Consider the following 18678-nt stretch of genomic DNA (forward strand, 5'->3'; position numbering starts at 1 on the left):
GGAGGGGACTGAAACCAGTAGATGAGCTTTTTCATTAGATTATGATTTAATAACAATAAAGAGGCACATGGACAAGGACTGTACAAAGAGCTGTACAAAGGAATTATGGCAATAACCACCAGGACCAGGAATAGTTCTCAACTGTACCAGTCAAGGGCCAAAGATACAAAAGAGGTGAACTATACTTGTTTAGTGCACAACCAGAGTTTGAAGACAGCATCTGTTTTAGGCTTTAAAGAAATAAAGATACTACAAAGATTCCTATAACAAAATAAGAGTACATAGAGTACTGTAAAATATATACCATGTTGTGAACGTTTAATGGCTAATAACCAGTCCGTATGTGCTTAAAGGTTGTTCAATTTAAAATGAAGATTCAAATAAATACTAATTATGCATTTAGTGCAGAGTGTTAATAATATAGCCCGTTGCTTATACAGTATGACAGAAACAGTCCCAATGCAACAATATAACAAGAAGAAAAATACTGGAACCCTGGTGGCATTACAATTAGCTACATTTGAGTTCAATTTGTCTTTGAGGCTAACTAAAGAGAAAGAAATAATACGACTGACCTTTTTAAAACGGCAATGATTAGACCATTTGAGGCTGAAGCACTCGTTGAAACGGGCCAAACAGGCCACAGTGTGATCTCAGAAAGATTTGAGCCTGTGAAGAAAGTTTGAAAGGCGTCATGTTTCCTCTAAAAATAGCATCTATGTGGATCTTGTAACCCTCAACCTGCAGGTCTTTTTCCTCTGCTGCCACTGAGTGCTAACAGACCTGCAGGGTCAAGAGATGAGACATAAAACCTGCAGAAATCACACGGGGATTGGACCGGGACTCCTGATCGATAGCTGAGACGATTTATACTCAGAATTATAATTATTGACTCCAGAAGTGGATTCCGAGGCTTGAAAACATTTTGGATTTTTGACTTTAAGCTTCGCTCACTCACCAGTTGGAACTGAACAGTTTAACGCGAGTCCAAGTGAAGGATGAGGTTCAGCTTTTAGGCTTCATCTTTACTGGTTTTAAAGGTAAGCACCCCCACAAGCTTTCAAATTAAATACATATTGCCAACTTGCTGAACAGAATAGCTTTCATAATTAGTAGTCTTTTCAGAAAAAAATAGTTTTTCTTTGTTGGGAAGTAGTTCCAATAAAAAGTGAGATCTATAGAAAATCCATGGCAAAAAGAACAATCTTATAATAGATTCTTCTGTGGTCTCATAAAATAAATTGATTTACTTTGAAAACAAGCTAATTATGTCATTGTCATATAGTATTTTCTAATATGTTTTAATATGGTTTTAGAGACAAATGGCTCAATATTACTTTTGTTAAGGTGATTTAAGTTATCTTGTTTTGCATAACACTGATAGGCCTGGTCTGTATAATATGCAACCAATACCTTAAAAACGTACTAAACAGTACATGATTGATAAAGGCAGGCCCTGCAGATATTACAGAATAGTTTACTGAAATATTTCGTTTTTCTAATACATCTAACAAACCACAAAAAGCCTCAGAATTGTTTTTAATACTTTTAAAATCCAGCGAGCGTTTTTTGTTTGCCTCACGCATCTTACATAAAGTCAAAGAAGACCCCTCACATCATGTAAGAGCTGAATGCGCGAGCTGTATGTGAATGAGATGACGCATAGCTCTGCGAAAGGCAACTGATTGAGAGCAACAGCAAGATGGTGTGCAGCGTGCGGCACAACCTCCTCCTGCGTTAATTCTCCGCCACATCGACACGCGCAACCTCGCACGCGCCGTCTTGCACACGCGAATGGGGGCTCGTTCTCATCCCAGCGGTGCCGCTCAAGTCAAAAGAAGCTAACGTCCACGGTGTGAATTTGGCGCTGTGACGGCGGGAGCGCGCGCTCACATTGAGTATCTGTTGATTCTGCCTCTCGAGCGTTTAGAGGAGCAGAGCCTCAGACAAGAAAACCTGGTCGCTGAAGCTACACTGGGTGACACATCTGTCCTGTTTGCTTTCACATAGGACGGTTCGGTGTTTTGACCTCTATTTTTCTTTTCTTTCTTTTCAACGTTGATTGAAGACCAACAACCTGCGCTTCATTTCTTTGGCTTTTTTGTTTTTTGCTCTTCTCCTTTGTCACAGTACAGCAGGTCGTGATTTTTTTGTATGGGATTCATAGTGGGAGCATTTCCTTTCATCAATGTGCATTGATGTAGCAGGAAACGTGGAGGAGATAAGGTAGGTTAAAGACACCACGGGGAGGCTGTGCAGAGATGCTGCTCTTTGTGTTCATTGAAACCATATGGGCTCTTCTGTCGTGCTACTGTGTTTGGAGATCGACAATAGTTGGATGTTAACACTGATATCCAGTTGGCATCTCCATCAACACCTTGCTTCTCCAGTAAACCCCCCCCCCCCCCCCCCCCCCCCACACACACACACACACACACGGTCCATTGTCTCGGTGTATAGCCATGCTTTGACGCCAAAACGTTGCCGTTATTGTGTCATGAAAGGAACATTTCTGATGAATATGTCTCTCTTCGCAGAACCCTTATCTCAGCACCTGGAACCTGTGGTAAGGATTTCATTGAGGACAGTCGGCAATTGAAAGGATTTCGATTCTTGTCTCAATCGGGAATTACACATCCAAACTGGGATCTATGAGCGGAAAAGTGGCGAAGCCTAAAGAAGACAAGGATGCTTCCAAGGGTAAGAGGCGAGCCCCACGCACAGCCATGCTCTACCCCTAAAATCACACCAGGCTTTAACGCGACCATGCACCCATTCATCCCTCACACACGGTCCTACTCCCTCCACCCTTTGAGCTTAGCCTGAAAACAAAAGCAGCCCCTGGATGGTGAGCCGTTTCCAGCGCGGGTGCATGTGGATGTTGTTGCTTGAGATCCAAGCAGTCGCTATTCTATAGGCCTACAAGCTGCACGACGTGTTGGTTTGAGATCACATGCTTCACTTGCATGGACTTGGTGATCGACAAAAAGCGGAGACAATTAGGCAAAGCGAAGAACCAATACGTTGCAGACCAGTGGGCTCCAGTGTCACCGTTTGAGAATAAGAATAATGATATAACACCAAACGTAAACATTAGGCTATGACGCTGAAATGATGACAGTGATACCCCATCGTGTCACTGGCATCCTGTGGAAATGTCCCTTTGTGCTTCTCGCTCGCACCTTATCCGCATACCGATGCGCACATTATCGTCACAACTGTATGCGATCACGGAGCGCGGAGCCCTTTCGGTCTCGTAGCCCGAGTTTATGACCTACTGCGCGAGAAATCAGCTCCTTCACCTCTCAGTCAACAAAGAGGTGAACTGCCTCGCCATCGCCATGGACACGGACCGGAGACAGGGTTGCCAGAGAAACCTGGCGGGACTATAACCCGCTCCATCTCCACCGGGGAGCTGTGCACGACACTTTACGCACCGGCGCACTCATTACAGCACCTTTGTCTCGGTGCTCAATTTTTTAAATTACCCAAAAAATAAAATAAATAAATGAATGAATCACATGGTGGTTAACAATGACGCAGTTTTATTGCGTCAGCAAATGTATTTCCAGATGCAACAATCAGACTGTAGTCCTTTGTCTGTATATACTTGAATGGAATCCGGCATCTATGACTTTCTATAGGCTAAATATATTTCTATGGTGTATAAATAAACACGAGTGTAATATAATAACAACCTGCACTACACTTTGGCAGCTTGCCCGTCGAACCCTTCCTGTTTATTTACTATTCAATTCGCCTTGTTGTCAGGTTCCCGGTTCTGTTTAAGGTGCTCACGACAAATCGATAAATCTAATTGGCTTATTTTGGCAGCACTGCTTCAAGTGATGATGTGCCAGGTTATGTTACTATAAATACATACAGTGGTGGCACTAAAGCAACCTACAATAAACAAAACTGTCCTGCATGTTGCTCTTTACATTTATAGACCATGTGAGTTATTATCCTCCAGAACTATAGCAGTTTAGAGGCCAAATATTAATGGATAATGAACTATTGTGATAAGAACATTTACACCACTATAAGCTGCTATACTAAAGAGAACTGCACCAACTCCAAAAGAGTAGGAATATGATCAACAAACAGCTGTGAAAAAAACACTTTTTCAGCTGTGTATATCATACATTACATACTTAATTTTAGAGATGCCAGTTATTTCATCTCATCTCTCCGGATTTTTTAGAAACACTTCTCTTTGTATGTGATTCGTGCTTTTTGTTGCCCGACAAATGCATGTAACAGAACTAATTTATAAAGACATAATTAAAACAAACCAAACAGCAGTTACAGGATAGAGATAGCCTGGCATGCGCTGACAATACAGTGGGCAAAATATGCTCAAAAGAATTGATTTCAAGATTAACCTCCACGGCACCTTTCGCTCTCATCTCCCGCTGGAAATCAATGGCTGTATGCGAATTGCTGACTCACTTAACCCCGAGGGCAGCACCATCTCCAAAACTCTCAGATGAGATTTTAAAAAAGAAAAAGAAGAAAAAACATCCTTCACCTTAACGAAAGAATGCTCAACAAAGTGTGGTCTACTTTTATTTATTCTTTCACAGCAGAAAGCCAACGCTGCCTTCCAAAAAAAATTATATCTGCAGTTCATTATCTGCATCACTGAGAGGGTCACTTGGTGCCAGCTGTCCTCCATCAGAGCCTTGAATGGCACAAGAGCAGGGAATTGCACAAGGGGGGGGGGGGGCAGTACTGACCCTGCCAACATTGGCAACCACCTGCCCCACAAATTATTTTAGGGAAACAGTCCATTAAAGCCGGAACCACCTGCCATCTCCACAGCTTTCTTTTTTCTTTCTGCAAGCTGTTAGCAGAAAGTTCGGCCTGCCCTCCTTATTCAGAGCTAAAGTGGAACCCCGCATTTCGTCTCATCGACCGCATCGTTTCCGAGTATCGTTCCAGAGTGTCTCAGCTATCTCTGCTAATTTTTACCAGACTGATACAATTACATTTGAATGTATATAATCATTATTATATTAGCTTTGTGTTTACTACGAGGCCTATCAAGCTCTCTGAACATGTACACCCGACTAAAGCTGATTACTGATTCAACATAATCCACTTACTTCTACAAATAACATTATATACTGATTTAATATATTTTCTCTATGGTGGTCCCAGTTGTAATCATATATATATATATATAAAAAAAAACATGTGCCATTACAACTATTCAGCTTTGTGACAGTAATGTGTTCTTCTCTCCTCTGTGGCCCAGTCAGAAAGGTAACAGTTCATCCTTTAGCAGTAGGCTACAAACAACGTGTGCAGAGACATAGAGAGAGCCATGGCGGTGTGTAGAGGAGCTCCAGTATCAACACCAGCGAATCATGTTGCGTTAGTTGCCCCCCCCCCCCCAACCCTGTCCTCGTGAAGCTAAGCTGTGCAGACAAAGTGATGTGTCAAAGTGTGACATACACAAACTCTCAGCTGTACAATTTCCAGAGCCTGAAAACTCAGCTAGACACTCTTGTTCAACAACGGAGCTGCACGGATGCACATTTATTATGCAGACATTTCCACTCTGCTTGGCCTCATGCCATTAATATAATCTCACCCAATAGTCACCATCACACAGATAGTTTTTACGATCACTTTTCCTGTGTATATATTTCTCGCGGATAGTTCATGAATGTCACATTCATGCGAGCAAAGAACTTTGACTGCACTCCTGTCGCTTCATCACAGTGCAGTGCAGCGACAGACTCCACTCTTGGGTGCGAGTTGTTGTCGGCCGGTGGATTCACGAGCGCCTCAGATTGCAGGTCCGAGCCGAGCAGAGGGCATAAGTCTTGCATATTTGCAGGGAAGATTAATTCAGCACGAGGCCCGCCACGGAACTGAATCAATAGATAGACCCAGAGAGGAGTTCAGAGCCGCTTCATTAATCACAATGCAAGGCAGCTCGATCCTCCACAACACTGACACCTGCTTTAATCTTATCGGCGGAACCGCGCGCCGTCTATAGTGTCGTTACAGTGTTTCAATCTGATGGCCGGATCTCTGAGAAGCCTCTTTGAATAGCATATGGTGGCAAGGGGGAATTTGCTTTGTTTAATTATGACATCAGTTCATACGGTGTCAATATCTGCACTGTCTGCTTCAGTTGTCATCTCACTCTCAATGTTTGAAAGATATCTGCAGCGGCAGAAAGAGCCGTAAGTAATGTGCTGGATACCTATATATATGTAAATTATGCACCCTACAGTGCATACCTTGACAGGTTACAGCAGTCACACTGGTGTGTGTGTGTGAGCTCAGCTGGTAATGTGGGGAGTCCTCAAATTCTAATCCCAAGATTTGGAAAATGGTTCTAAATAAATCTTGAACCCAGCAAGCTCATGGGATTTTCAGCTATTTGACAGGGTCAGCTTAAAATGATGTTTTTTTCCCTCTAAGATACTATTACTCAGTTAAATTCAGTTCGGGCTTTTTTTCATTTCCTTCTTAGTGAATGTACAATCTAAACATTTAACTTTTTGGACTACCACTTGTGTCAACGACTGTCTTAACAGTATATCACGATTTACCAATGCAAAATCCATGGGAGCACACATTTTTAAAAAGCATGTTCTCTTTAGGTGTAGATTTGACTCAGTAACAAGCCTGAAAATACGGAAAAAAAAATACTTGAAAAAGTTCCAGTCAATAAAAAGTTAGGGATTTATTTAAAAGTAATTTTAATTTGTGAGGACATGTTCTTCTGGAAGTATTTGTGGTCTCAGGGTGGATGAGTTGTTGCCTGTCACATGCTTCCCTGACGCAGATCCGGCAACATTGCCCAGAGGAAACGGGTTCGCCTCCCGTCAGAGATCTGCCACTCTACATCGCTGACTCGGACGCTGATCGCTGTTTGGGAACGAGAGCCCCATCTCTTCAATTCCTAATGTCAGTTTAGGATTCTGAGTGACACAGGGTGCCCTGTGACTGGTGCATTGCTTTCTGCTTCTCGGTCTGTACTGTTTTCTGGCATTTTGTACAATTTGTCTCTTTGAAAAGAAAGTTGAGTACGTCAGCCACATCATTGGCGTTGTCAAAGTCTGAGGTGGTCAGTTACTCTTCCATTAGTGGTGGGATATGTCTGCTAAAATGTTCCGGCAAAACACATTTTTTGCATCCTATTCAATTCTCTCGAATCACGCTCTGTCTTACGTCATCGCTGCCAGAAGTGTTCTGCCCTTAAAATCTCTAAATACCTGACTGTTCTGGTGCAATAGTCAGCTTGCTGCTAGTAATCCACAGAGCTGCGTGTCTGCTGAGGTGAATGGCTTTGTGGGCCGTCCTCTCAGTGCCTGCGGGGACATGCCAGCCTCTGGTTTTAATTTGCCAGGCCACGGGACCAGTGAAAACACGTCATCATGGTTCTCTCTTGCTCAGTCACCGTTATGCTCTCTCGTCTTTTTTATTCCCGTCATTTCTCGATGTGGTAATACTCCTCTGGATAGACATTAAGTTGCTCATGTCATCTGGCTTCCTCTCTAAATATTGTCACTCAGAGGGACTGAAGGGTTTTAATCCTTGTTAACAAAATGGCCATGAATGTTAAAACATCTGGCGCTCGCGCTGAATCTCACTGCTCTTTAGCAAACACAGGAATACACAGCAGCAGACGTTCTTATGTGAGTGTGATGTCACAAATCAGCCATCTAAAAATGTGTTTTGAAGTGTGTGTTAGTGACACGGTAGCTGTGAGGGCCTTGCCAAAATTCATGAAATAAAAAATGGATGCACAAAACTTCAAAAAAAAAGAAGTGAAATAAGTTTCATAGAATTAATGTGAAGTTTTCAGCGTTGAAGTTGATTTTATTGCAACAAAATCATGCTCTTTCTATAGGCTTCAGATTGTTCTGTGGCCCACTGATGTTGAACATTGATCAAGATGATCATTTCTACATAACGGTGCAGATCTGCACTCTGACAAATAGGTGTGGTATTAACTACTACCTGTGGATTTTGGATTACTTTTAGAAATGCACTCTATGCTACAGTTAATCCCATCTAAAGATAATCCCCGTAATTGTGGTTGTGTGTGTCAAACTGCCCCGGCAACAACAAATGATGTCTCTCCACAGAACACTGAAATATTTAAGGGTGGGATCACTGTTTTTCGTTGCATATTCAAAACCACGTCACAAAAGGCTCTATGGGACAATAGCTATATGGGACCTACTAATCCTTACGTAAAAGCCATGTTGAGGTTAGCAGTGTTAGAAGCAGAGGACATGACCGTTATTTCAAGGATTATCCGCCAAATTAGACAAAGATGACATAAGCAGAAAATGCTCTTTTAGTTATTGTTAGCTGGTCTGATTTCCGCTGCTGCTCTAAAGAGAGCACACTTTAATGTCATGGTGTAGTTTCCTTTCTTACACTCATCATATAGAGTTGATGACAAGTGGCAAACCGAATCAATTCGTGCACATATAATACCTTTATGACAATCCAACTCTGAGTGCTAATGGGCTCACCACAGATCAAATGCTTTTAGCTCATCTGAGATGAAGGAGAGAGCTCGTCTGTTCAACTGAGCATGTGGCAGCACTGACTCATTTATCTGTAAGCCTTCACACCACCCTGAGCTCACTTTCAGACTGTGTACAGTATGTGCCACATGCATTTCTACTGAAGCTGAACACCACACACGTCTTCTTCACTTATAACTCCAAAGTCAATTCGGCCCTACGGAAGGTGGTCATGACAGTCCTCCCAAGAAAATGTGATCGTGTTTGTTTCAGATTAGAATAAAAATGTTTTGCAAAATAAACACAAAAATATATAGAAAAGCAACCCGAACTCGTAGTTTAAGTTGAGCTATTGGAGGTTTCAGAGAATCATTTATAATATTCCAAAGTCAATGCGGAAGCCACTATTTGGCGCCATCATCCAAAACAACCTGAAAAGAGCCTGGTGGGACTGAAGCACCCATAGTGCTGACTTAAAGATTGAAGAGAGGGACATTTTCGGGTCAGAGCGTCACTGGTGGAATACTTGTGAGCGTAAGTCAGGGTCTCAAAATCATGTCATGTACAAAGGTTTTGTGGTCTGCTGGATTCTAAATCACGCTCAGGATTAATAGTTGCTCTGGATATGACTTTTATTAAAGTTGGTGAAAATTATAAAAGGGGATTAATGCGAGGTCAGAAGGGGAGGCGATAGCTGGTGGTAATAAACAGGAGCTACAGGCTGGAACAGAGCAGGCCTGGGAGAGCCGCTGCTGATGGTGAGGGCCAATGATTGCCTCTGGTTTGGGCAGAATTAGCAGATTAGTGATTGGCAGTCTCTTCACTTTTTTAGCAAGGCCGTCGTCTCTGTAGCGATGATTCACCAGGAAGACACCAGAACAGCAAACCACCATCTCCTCTGCACACATGCAGAGAATAGTTAATAGGATTACCCGCGTCTTGCTCTTCCCCAATCCTGCAGCTCATTTCACAAGCAAGTTAGAAACAGGGCCTCACATCAGTGTTCCACCTCAGCAGGTCTCACTGCCTATGAGTGTGGACAGCAAGGAGGAAGTCCTGAGCTGACCTGATGCAGGTGTTTTTTTTAAGAGGCTGTTATTTGGCTTTATGAACCCTGATTCGTAGCTTGTAACCTGTGGCACTCTGGGGATGCCAAGTTTAAAAAAATGTACAACATTGCTTCTTATAAACCCTGGAAACTGTTCCTTAACTCACAGACTTGTGTGTGAAGGGAAGTTTGTGGCAGCAGGAACAAAATAGCAGCCAGCAGGCTCAGCTAATGATATCCACGCTGACGGTAAGGAGCACGGGTTTAAAGATTGAATCGCTTTGCATTTATTTTAACGACATTGTGCCGGTGCACTGTATCTCTGAAATGCTGCTGTTGGCTGAAAACTGCATTTCAAGATATTTATTATAGAAACTGTTCAAGGAAAGCTGTGATGCAAGCTTAAAGCAAAGCTATTCAGTTGTCAGATATATTCTCCATTAACTGGAGAGGCTGGGACTCATTATCAGCACTTCTGGACACACGCGTTCTGGCAATTGTAGATCAGTTGTTTAATAGCAGCTCCACCTGTAAATTACATTCATATGCAACTATTTTGTATCACAAATCAGGTTTTGTGGTGATGGAAATATCGACCAGAAAGCGTAGTGTGATGTTTTCGTGTTTTAATTTTCCAGCCTTTAACAAGTGGTTTTAGTTGCCAAAATCAACCTTACCAACAGAAAAAATGCAGAAAATGTTGTTGCTATTGTAAACTACTTACTGTACATCAAATACATTTGTAGAGAGTTTCTGTGTAACCGGACGGTGACTTGGCTGGATGAGAAGATGTAGTTGGAAGCCTGAAGAAGAGTCAGCAATTAGAGCTGTTGCTCATTAATAAAGGTCTTGACAGACCCCCCTCTCACCTCCACCAAGCTGTGTGCACTCTGGAGGTTAATACTATTGACCATATTGATCTCTAGGTCACTCACTCAAAATAGCTCTTTCATAGGAACCAAGGCATGGACACAGTCTCTAGAGTGAAGGCAGAGGGTACAGGAAATAAGAGCGTGTTTGTGTGTTCACTCAGGCGGAGAGGCATCAGCACAAACTTAACATAAGTGTGGATTAGATCTCTAATGGAGATGGACATGAGACAGCTGAAAGGCTTTTATGAATATTACATGCTGAGAAGGGGACAAAATAAACAGCTGCACCAACTTTAAAGTCATATGTGCTTAGTGTAGGTTCACATCTTTGGGCCATGTTTAATGTCTGGAATGACTGAGGCACTTGGCTTCTCTTGAGCTGGAGTATGAAAGCTGATATATAGCAGAAAGCCATTAGTACCGTTCCTTAGAGAAAGCTCATTCATTCAGCATTGATGAGGACAGAGGATGGAAGGTTAATACATTCGGAGCAAAATATTCAACGGGGAGACAAGAGGATAAAAGAAATTCAGATAAAAATGGCAGTTGGCAAAAATCACCTCAATCCTCTCCAATAAAATGTGTCCGTGCGCCTTTATATGTGCCCGAGTGTTCATTTTAATAATATTTTAATACTCACTGTGTGAAAACGATGACGCAAGCGTTAAAAGTGAGGGGCCTTCTGTTTGGAGGACGTGAGGAAGAATAGGGAATAAAGACATTGTTGAGATGACTGCTAATTATAGTAACGATCCTTCACTGGTCCCTGAAGCCAATTTTACACAGTCTGGAGCGGTGAACATCACGGCTGCGCCGGCCTCCTCCTCATCGGGGAGATATCATTTGCATAATGAGACGCTGCCACGGCAACAAAGCCCCAATAAGCACGGGAGTCGTCAGTCATGGGGGGTGGGCACCAAAGGGGTCTTCCTAACATGCGCACTTGATGCGCTGGAGGCTGCAGTGTTGTGAACGCCGTCGCACACACACACACACACACATACGCTCTGAGCCCGAGAGAGAGAGTCCGTGTGGAGAGACACACTTGATTAGAAAGTAAAGGACGGTAAGGCAACTGTTAACGGGCAGTCCACTGGGTGCTGTCGGTGGAGGGGTTGAGTGTTTTTGTGCATTGTGAACATGTGATTTGGTGTTTTGAGCATGTTGGTGTGTTTTTGATACCTGGTGTGTATGACGACAGCCCATTCTATTATTGTATTAGTCTTAGTTATTTACCAAGCCTTACACCTTTACATATCAACTTACATAACCAACAGCAATGGTAGCAGAGGCAATGTACGGTAAATGAAAAGGCATAAATTCAAAATGAGAAAAGAAAAATGAGAAAAGATCTATTGATGCTTCTGTCAGCATGAAATTGGAATTTCTGCCAACCAAAACAAAACACTTTAATATTCATCCTTTATGTTTCAAACTGACACAAAGCAATTATATTGTCTATATATTATACAACACTTGCAACCAGATATAGCATCTATATGGCTACAGTATATCAGACGGTACTTGATGTGATGATTTTATGTGATTAAAAACCCAATGACAAACGACATATCACAAACAGTTTATCTCCTAAATAATGTAGACAAAAGGGGGGAATCAATAGAACACCAACTGTTCTATCGATTCCCTAATTGGACTGAGAATCTCAGCCATTTCAGGGCTGTAGTTCCACAGAAACCTTACCAGTAGTCCTTCAGCTAGACTGCAGTGAGACTTCAGTTTCCCACCTGACCAACTTCTCTTTTTGTTTTGTCAGATGTCATCAAGAGATTCTCTGTGGTGAATGATCACATCATTGTCAAAGTAATTAGAGGAGACAAGTCTCTGCCTACACTGCAGTACAGAGCGAGAGAGACAGAGACATAGACAGAGAGAGAGAGAGATAGCAAAGGGACAAAGGGAGGTGAGTGAGGGAGAGATGGCAGTCAGTGATCTAACAGTAATCCATAACAGCAGAACTAGCCACCATAAAGAAGATGCTGTAGGCGAAATGAAAAGGTTGAGCGCAGTAATGACAAAACGCCTCAGCTTTGCTTAAAGGTTACAGTGGAACATTTAGACAGGGACGATGTTAAGTCGTCTGATTTATTGTGATTTCTTGACAAAAAAAACCCTCTTAGAGCATCCGTTGCAGTTTCACTTCTGATGCCAGTTTGATTCAATGCCTCCCTTCAGAAAGTCGTCTCTGTCATTTCTAATGAGCAGATGCGTTCAGGACACTAAAGTGCTGCTTAATACTCGATAGCTGTAGCCAATCCTTTTTTAAAACTTTGTGCAGTGTCCATGTGTTTCATGTTTCAAGTGGCCAGTTGTTCACACAACAACAGACGCATTAAATATTCTTTTTCAATCTTCATTGTACCATTCACAGCACAAAGACCTTTTTATCACAGTAACCTTCAGAACATGTCTGACAGTGAAGGACATATACTGCAGCCCCCAACCAGCAGATTCTGAGATGGCTCTTGTTTTCACATGATGGTATGTGTATACGTGTGTGTGTGTGTGTGTGTGTGTGTGTGTGTGCGCGTGTGTGTTTTCTCTGTGGCCTGCCAGTGTGTTCCCAGGATTCTGCAGGGCTGTCTTTGTATTTGGCTGTACTCTGTAGATCAGAATGGAAGGCATCTGGTGTTTGTTTATGGCTCAGATTTGTTCTGTGTCTGCATTGGGATAGACTTATGTGTGCTATGCTGCATGTATGGATCTTAATATAGTCTGTGTGTCTCATCGTGACTGTGTGTGTGTGTGTGTGTGTGTGTGTGTGTGTGTGGTACAAAAGGAGCAATTAGTCTCTAGATCAATTAGTCGATTGACAAAAATAACGTCACCAAAAGATAATATGACGTAATCTTATACCCGCACTTAAAACGGAACAGTGACATTCACACTGGACAATGAATCATTTATGAAATGTGAACTGTACACACTTGCATTCACTCACGCATTTCCACATGATTATAGTGCCTTCATGCTCATACCATCATTGCGTATTGTGTGAACTAGTGTGTCTTCTAAGAAGCTGTATTTGGACACTGTGGGCACTTTTGGTGGGATGAACAGAATGTGTTGTTAACACTGTGTGGAGGCAGTCCTCACACTTGATCTAAAATCAGTCACAAACCCGTTAAAAAAAATACTTGCATGGCTGCTTAGGAAAAAACTGGAAAGTGAAATAGAATAAAAGTGCTATTTTGTCTTGCCCGGTCGTTGAACTTTATTCATTGTGTATTTTCTTTGAGCCACTGACAGTTTGAGCTCCTCTACCCATCCCCAGGCAATCCTGTTTGTGGTGCAGATGAAAATGGCCGTAATGCATCAACAAAGCAGGGGCTGTACTTTAGTAGATTGCAAAAATGTAATCATTAGAAAAACAAAAATGATGATATACTATATGATTTTTCAAATTCATCTATTCATTCTTTCATTCATTCTGGGATGATATGTTTGACGACTAATGTTAGAACCTCGAGCAGCAACCGATTCTGGAGATTAAGGAAGTGTTGAAGCTTAATGCTAACAACATGCTCTACAAATGCACAGGCTCCATAAGCTAGATGTGTTACACACACTTATAAATGTGTGTGTGTAGGGTTTGTGTGGGTGGGTGTAAAGCTCTGAGGGACAGATGGCTGCTCAGTCTCATTGCGAGTTGCTCCACCAGTCTCTTGTCTTTGGCTCTTGGTCTCCATCCTGTCTTGGCTGTAGCATCACAGTAATACCCACCCACCCATACAGCACGCACACACACACACACATAAACACGCGTGCACACACACACACACACACACACACATCACTTGGAATTATCCGAGTACATACCCAGCAGGCTAACCAAGCTGCCTACTCGGCGATAACCAGTAACCCTGCTGCTGAAAGTGACCTGACCCATGTTGGAATCTACAGCAACACGCTAATCTCTGCGACAGGCTACTGACTCAGCAGGTTATTTCATTAAACTTAATGGCTCCACATTACTCTACAAGCAAATGTAAACCTATGAAACTTTCTTTTAACATTAATTTGACTTAAAAGCGTCCTCAGTATGAGGGTTGCAATAGTACAGTCACTGTATGTACTTGTATGTATTCACAGAATACTGTGAATATGACTATGCCAGTGGATTTTATTATTTTAGATCCGGGGTTTTCTATCGACAACTGCACACTAGTTGTTATTCTCCAGCTCTATTATTTGCCTTCACCCACTTAGTCATTGCATCCACGTTAGTGATGGTTATCAAAAATCTAATTTCGTAAAATATTATGTGACGCACCAATTGTCAACATCGTTCGTTGTAATATCGATATTGAGGTGTTTGGAATATTTGATAATCTCCACATTGCCCAGCCCTACGCAGAATTAGCTTTTTGTAATCCGTTTTGCAATGTAACCATCTATACAGACAACCGCCACAGGAATACTTTGATGCAGAAGAAAACTCATAAATGTGAGGATTCTCAGGCCAAATCTGCAGTTATTAGGAGCCGTCTTTATTTTTATGATTTCTAAGCGGATTTATGAATCCTGTGTCTGCACTGAACTTCAGAGATGAGTGTAGCAGACGCTAAGGGTTTTAAAGTACCTTAATTGGCTCCACGAGCTGTGTGACTACTGCTGCCTGGAACTGCTGACTGTTTTGAAAGCCAGCAGGATAAACTATATAACTTCCTGTTGTTTTTAGAACAACTTGCACCCGTCCCTTTCACCTCATGCACACTCTTTGCCCCATGTCTCCTTTGCGTCCCCCTTAACCTCACCCTTTGAAAACCTCTGTCCCAGACGCTAATAAATATCTTGCTCTTATTGCATTCATTGCACTACAATTGGAAGAGCAATAAATGCCCAAATATTTGTTTCTCATATGCAGCTGAACTGTGTCCTTCAATGTGTTTGAATCTTATATTTGTATCTTCATGAAGCATAACTACTTTATAACTTTCATTCTGAGTTTGCAGTTCTCAGACAAAGTCACCCCAGTGAAGATGCGCATAAGAAGGCAGTCCCAGTCCCTGATTGCATAATTAGCCACTATTCCTTTTTTAAGCTCTAATTACGAGCAGATTGTGTGTGCAAATTGAATGAATGACGCAGTGTGAATTTACTCGGCGTAAATAGTTATCTCAAAGTCAGAGACAGCGGAATGATGAGAAACGGTTAATATATCCACAGCTCACGGTAGAGTTGACGACGACTGCTCCAACTCTGCTCATTCTGCTCTGAATAAAACTGAAAACCCTGGCGGGTGTATATATATATATATATATATATATATATATATATATATATATATTTGCATGTGTCTGCAGGTGTGTAAGGGTGCAAGTAGAAGTGTTTCTCTTCAATCATCTCTGTGTTTGCTCTCCTTTGTAGCAGATTCTGAGGCAGATAAAGAGCTGCGATTATACAGGAAGCACTGCGCCTTTTCCCTCTTTGCTCCTAACAGTCTAAGCGTGAACGCATACACAAAACTACACACACAAGTACACACAAAACTACACACGCATTCACCAAATCTCAGCAGAGGATATGGGTCGACATTGCAGGTGCATGCATCTTCTTAGTCACTCAGAATGTAAAGGAATTCTTTGCACGAGGATGTGACTTAAGGGTTGTTTGTCTGCGTGCCGTTTCATTAAAAGCTCCCGAACACCCCGTCATTACAATACAAACAGTTGCATCATTCGTGGGCTTGTTGACATCACATCCAGGAGAACAACATGAAAACAGTAAAAATTACAGTAAACCTCCACCACAATAATTGTGCCCTCCCCTTTAAATGTGAAATCCAAATCTTGCCCAGACATAATTACAGTGCCGGTAATGTTATGCTTCTCACCCGCTATTCCAAACTATTTTGAGCCGGACTTATTAAAGCCGTGCCGCCGCTAATTAAGTTGTTTGTCTTCGCAAAGCGATCTCTGCTTGCCCACTGCTGCTTACTAATGAGCAGTTGTGTCACGGCACCCTGCCCGCTGATTGAGGGGGTGATGAAAGCAGAAAAATGAAAGAAAAACGACCCGATGGTTGCAGATTTTCTAATTGCCAGGGGCGAGACCGTCATTCACGGCACCGAGTCGTGCCAGTTTTGGGCTCGTTAACAGGCAGTTGTGTGGGTGCTCTGAAGGTTCCCGTGGAAGTTATTGACAACACTGCGAGGTTTAAGGAGAAATTAAGCTCCGCTGTTACACATTGGAGGCTTATTCATTGGAATTATACAGTTAAGATGTTAGATGCTGACTCTCCACACTCATGTCATATACGCTTGAGAATTCAATGTTAAATTGCATTCCCATGGCAGCAGGTTTTCACAATGTTCATCAAATCTCTGCAGCATTATCTACTTCACTGTCCATCTGTATGCTCAGTATGCTGCAAAGACTCATAGTTTTTGCCAAAATATGGCTAAATACGGGGCATGAGGAGGCCCATAAAGTGACACTAAAGCAGTGTATTTACTCATATTTTGGCAAAACAATAGCTGGAACATACTGACCAGATGGACAATGGAAGAGTGGATTATGGTGCTATGAGGGTTTAAGAGGATATTGTTCTACCCTAAAAACTAGTCAACGTTCTATTTCTAAATCTAATGAAGTGAATTCAAGCTGATTATAGCTGCAGTTTCTTTGTGATGGGCCAAACTGTACGAAGCCATATTGAATGGTTTTACTGTTTCACAGCTATTATGGATTCAACCTATCTGTAAAGTCGACCATGGAGTCAGTTTCATACTCAAATCTTTCAAGGCTCTGAAGAACAAGTCTCACACCAGCACCCATGAACCATATTCTATGTGGTGGGAATTTCCTGAACCAAACAGCCCCGACATTGTGCTCGGGGTATTTTGCAGAATCCCAGCTAGTTACCTTCCATCTCCATCAGTTTTTACAGCATATAACTTGATAATTGTGTCTTTGCAATTGTAGTTTACCATAGATGGGGATGTTAAAGATGAAAGAAGTGGAAGGAGAGAGGATAAATAAGTAAGGGATAGTCTCATATGTAGCTTATCCCTGCTGACCAGATGTGCAGTGGAAAGTGAAAAGTGACTTTTTGTCATCTAAAACACGAAATACCAGTCAGGTATAGCTTATCCTGAACAGCAAAGTGTGAGTTTGTGCATGTCTGACTGAATCTATGATAATAGAATGTGAAGACTGTGTGCGTGTGTACTGTATGCACATGTGTTGTCGAGTACATAAATGGACATTAGCATGTAGATGCATTCATGTGTTCAAGCGTGAATGTTCTAGTGCGAAGGAGGTCACAGCGTGTGGTAACACGCAGAATAATCTACACACGCTCATTCTTAGTCAAGGCACAGCATCGCCTTTCCGATTACGACAAACTCCCATCAAAACACCACGGCATGATTTCAAATATTCATCATATCAGTGAATTCTGAGATTCCATATTCAAATATTTCGTCAGCGCTAAATATAAGATAGTTCCCGGGACACTCAAAGTGACTTGTTCTTTTAAGCTTTTAAGCCAGGTAGCGTATTTTTCCCACGTGATGAAATGCAGAAATGGTCAGATGTGATCAGCTCCCACTCACTGGACACAGCTGTCTGATTATCTGCATTTGTGAGCATTGCGACGGCTAATGTATGTGTGTGCTGTGCAGGGTTTGCATGTCAGTGGCCCATGCACGAGGCCTCGCAAGGTTACTTCATGTGACTCCTCCTGGCTGCAGGGGTCTCTCTCTGCCTCTCTCGCTCTCCTCCCGCTTTCTCTCCATCTCTCCCCCTTTCAATGCTGTAGGATGCTGTCTGAACCAGCAGCCGTCTGAATGCTGACGACTGTCTGCACAGATAACCTGCGACTGATCTCACTGTCTGACCCTCCTCAACGGTAACCCTGGTGTAGCCAGGCAAGTTAAAAAAAAGAAGACACTGTTATTTAACCGGGTGACTGGAGTTTACACAGCATAGCACTATAGCTACCTAGCTGTGCAGAACTGGAGCAAGTGTGCTGCCAAATGAGTAGCTACCTTCAGGGACTGTTGGCTTATTCCAGTGTGTTCCAGTGACAGAGACATCATCATCACTTATGTTACCCTGTCCAAAGATTTATTCTGTCAGTGCTTCAACAAGCCCACTTCTATCCTGGAACACTCAGAAAACTGCTCTCAACTTTTTCACCTTTCCTTTCTGCTCACACCACTAACTTATTTTTCATCAATCCAAATGATAGCACTAACACAGAACTCCCTTTTTTTTAGTTCTCCTCC

At 42.3% G+C, this 18678-nt stretch overlaps 1 protein-coding gene across 2 annotated transcripts in view; it reads left to right on the forward strand.

Annotated features, from left to right (window-relative positions):
- Positions 1 to 799: 799 nt before the first annotated feature.
- fgf13a (fibroblast growth factor 13a) overlaps positions 800 to 18678 on the forward strand; it is a gene marked incomplete at its 5' end in the record, with an annotated part of 80378 nt that continues 62499 nt past the window's right edge. The window contains 2 exons of one of the 2 annotated variants that reach the window (XM_079167900.1): positions 800 to 1040; positions 2538 to 2700. In XM_079167900.1, coding sequence (XP_079024026.1) covers positions 2652 to 2700 — 49 coding nt within the window. Of the gene's footprint in view, positions 1041 to 2142; positions 2227 to 2537; positions 2701 to 18678 lie in introns of those variants that run through there. The other variant, XM_079167901.1, reaches the window with a different exon arrangement.

The sequence above is a fragment of the Pholis gunnellus genome (assembly GCF_910591455.1).
Source record: "Pholis gunnellus genome assembly, chromosome: 10".
Lineage (NCBI taxonomy): Eukaryota > Metazoa > Chordata > Actinopteri > Perciformes > Pholidae > Pholis > Pholis gunnellus.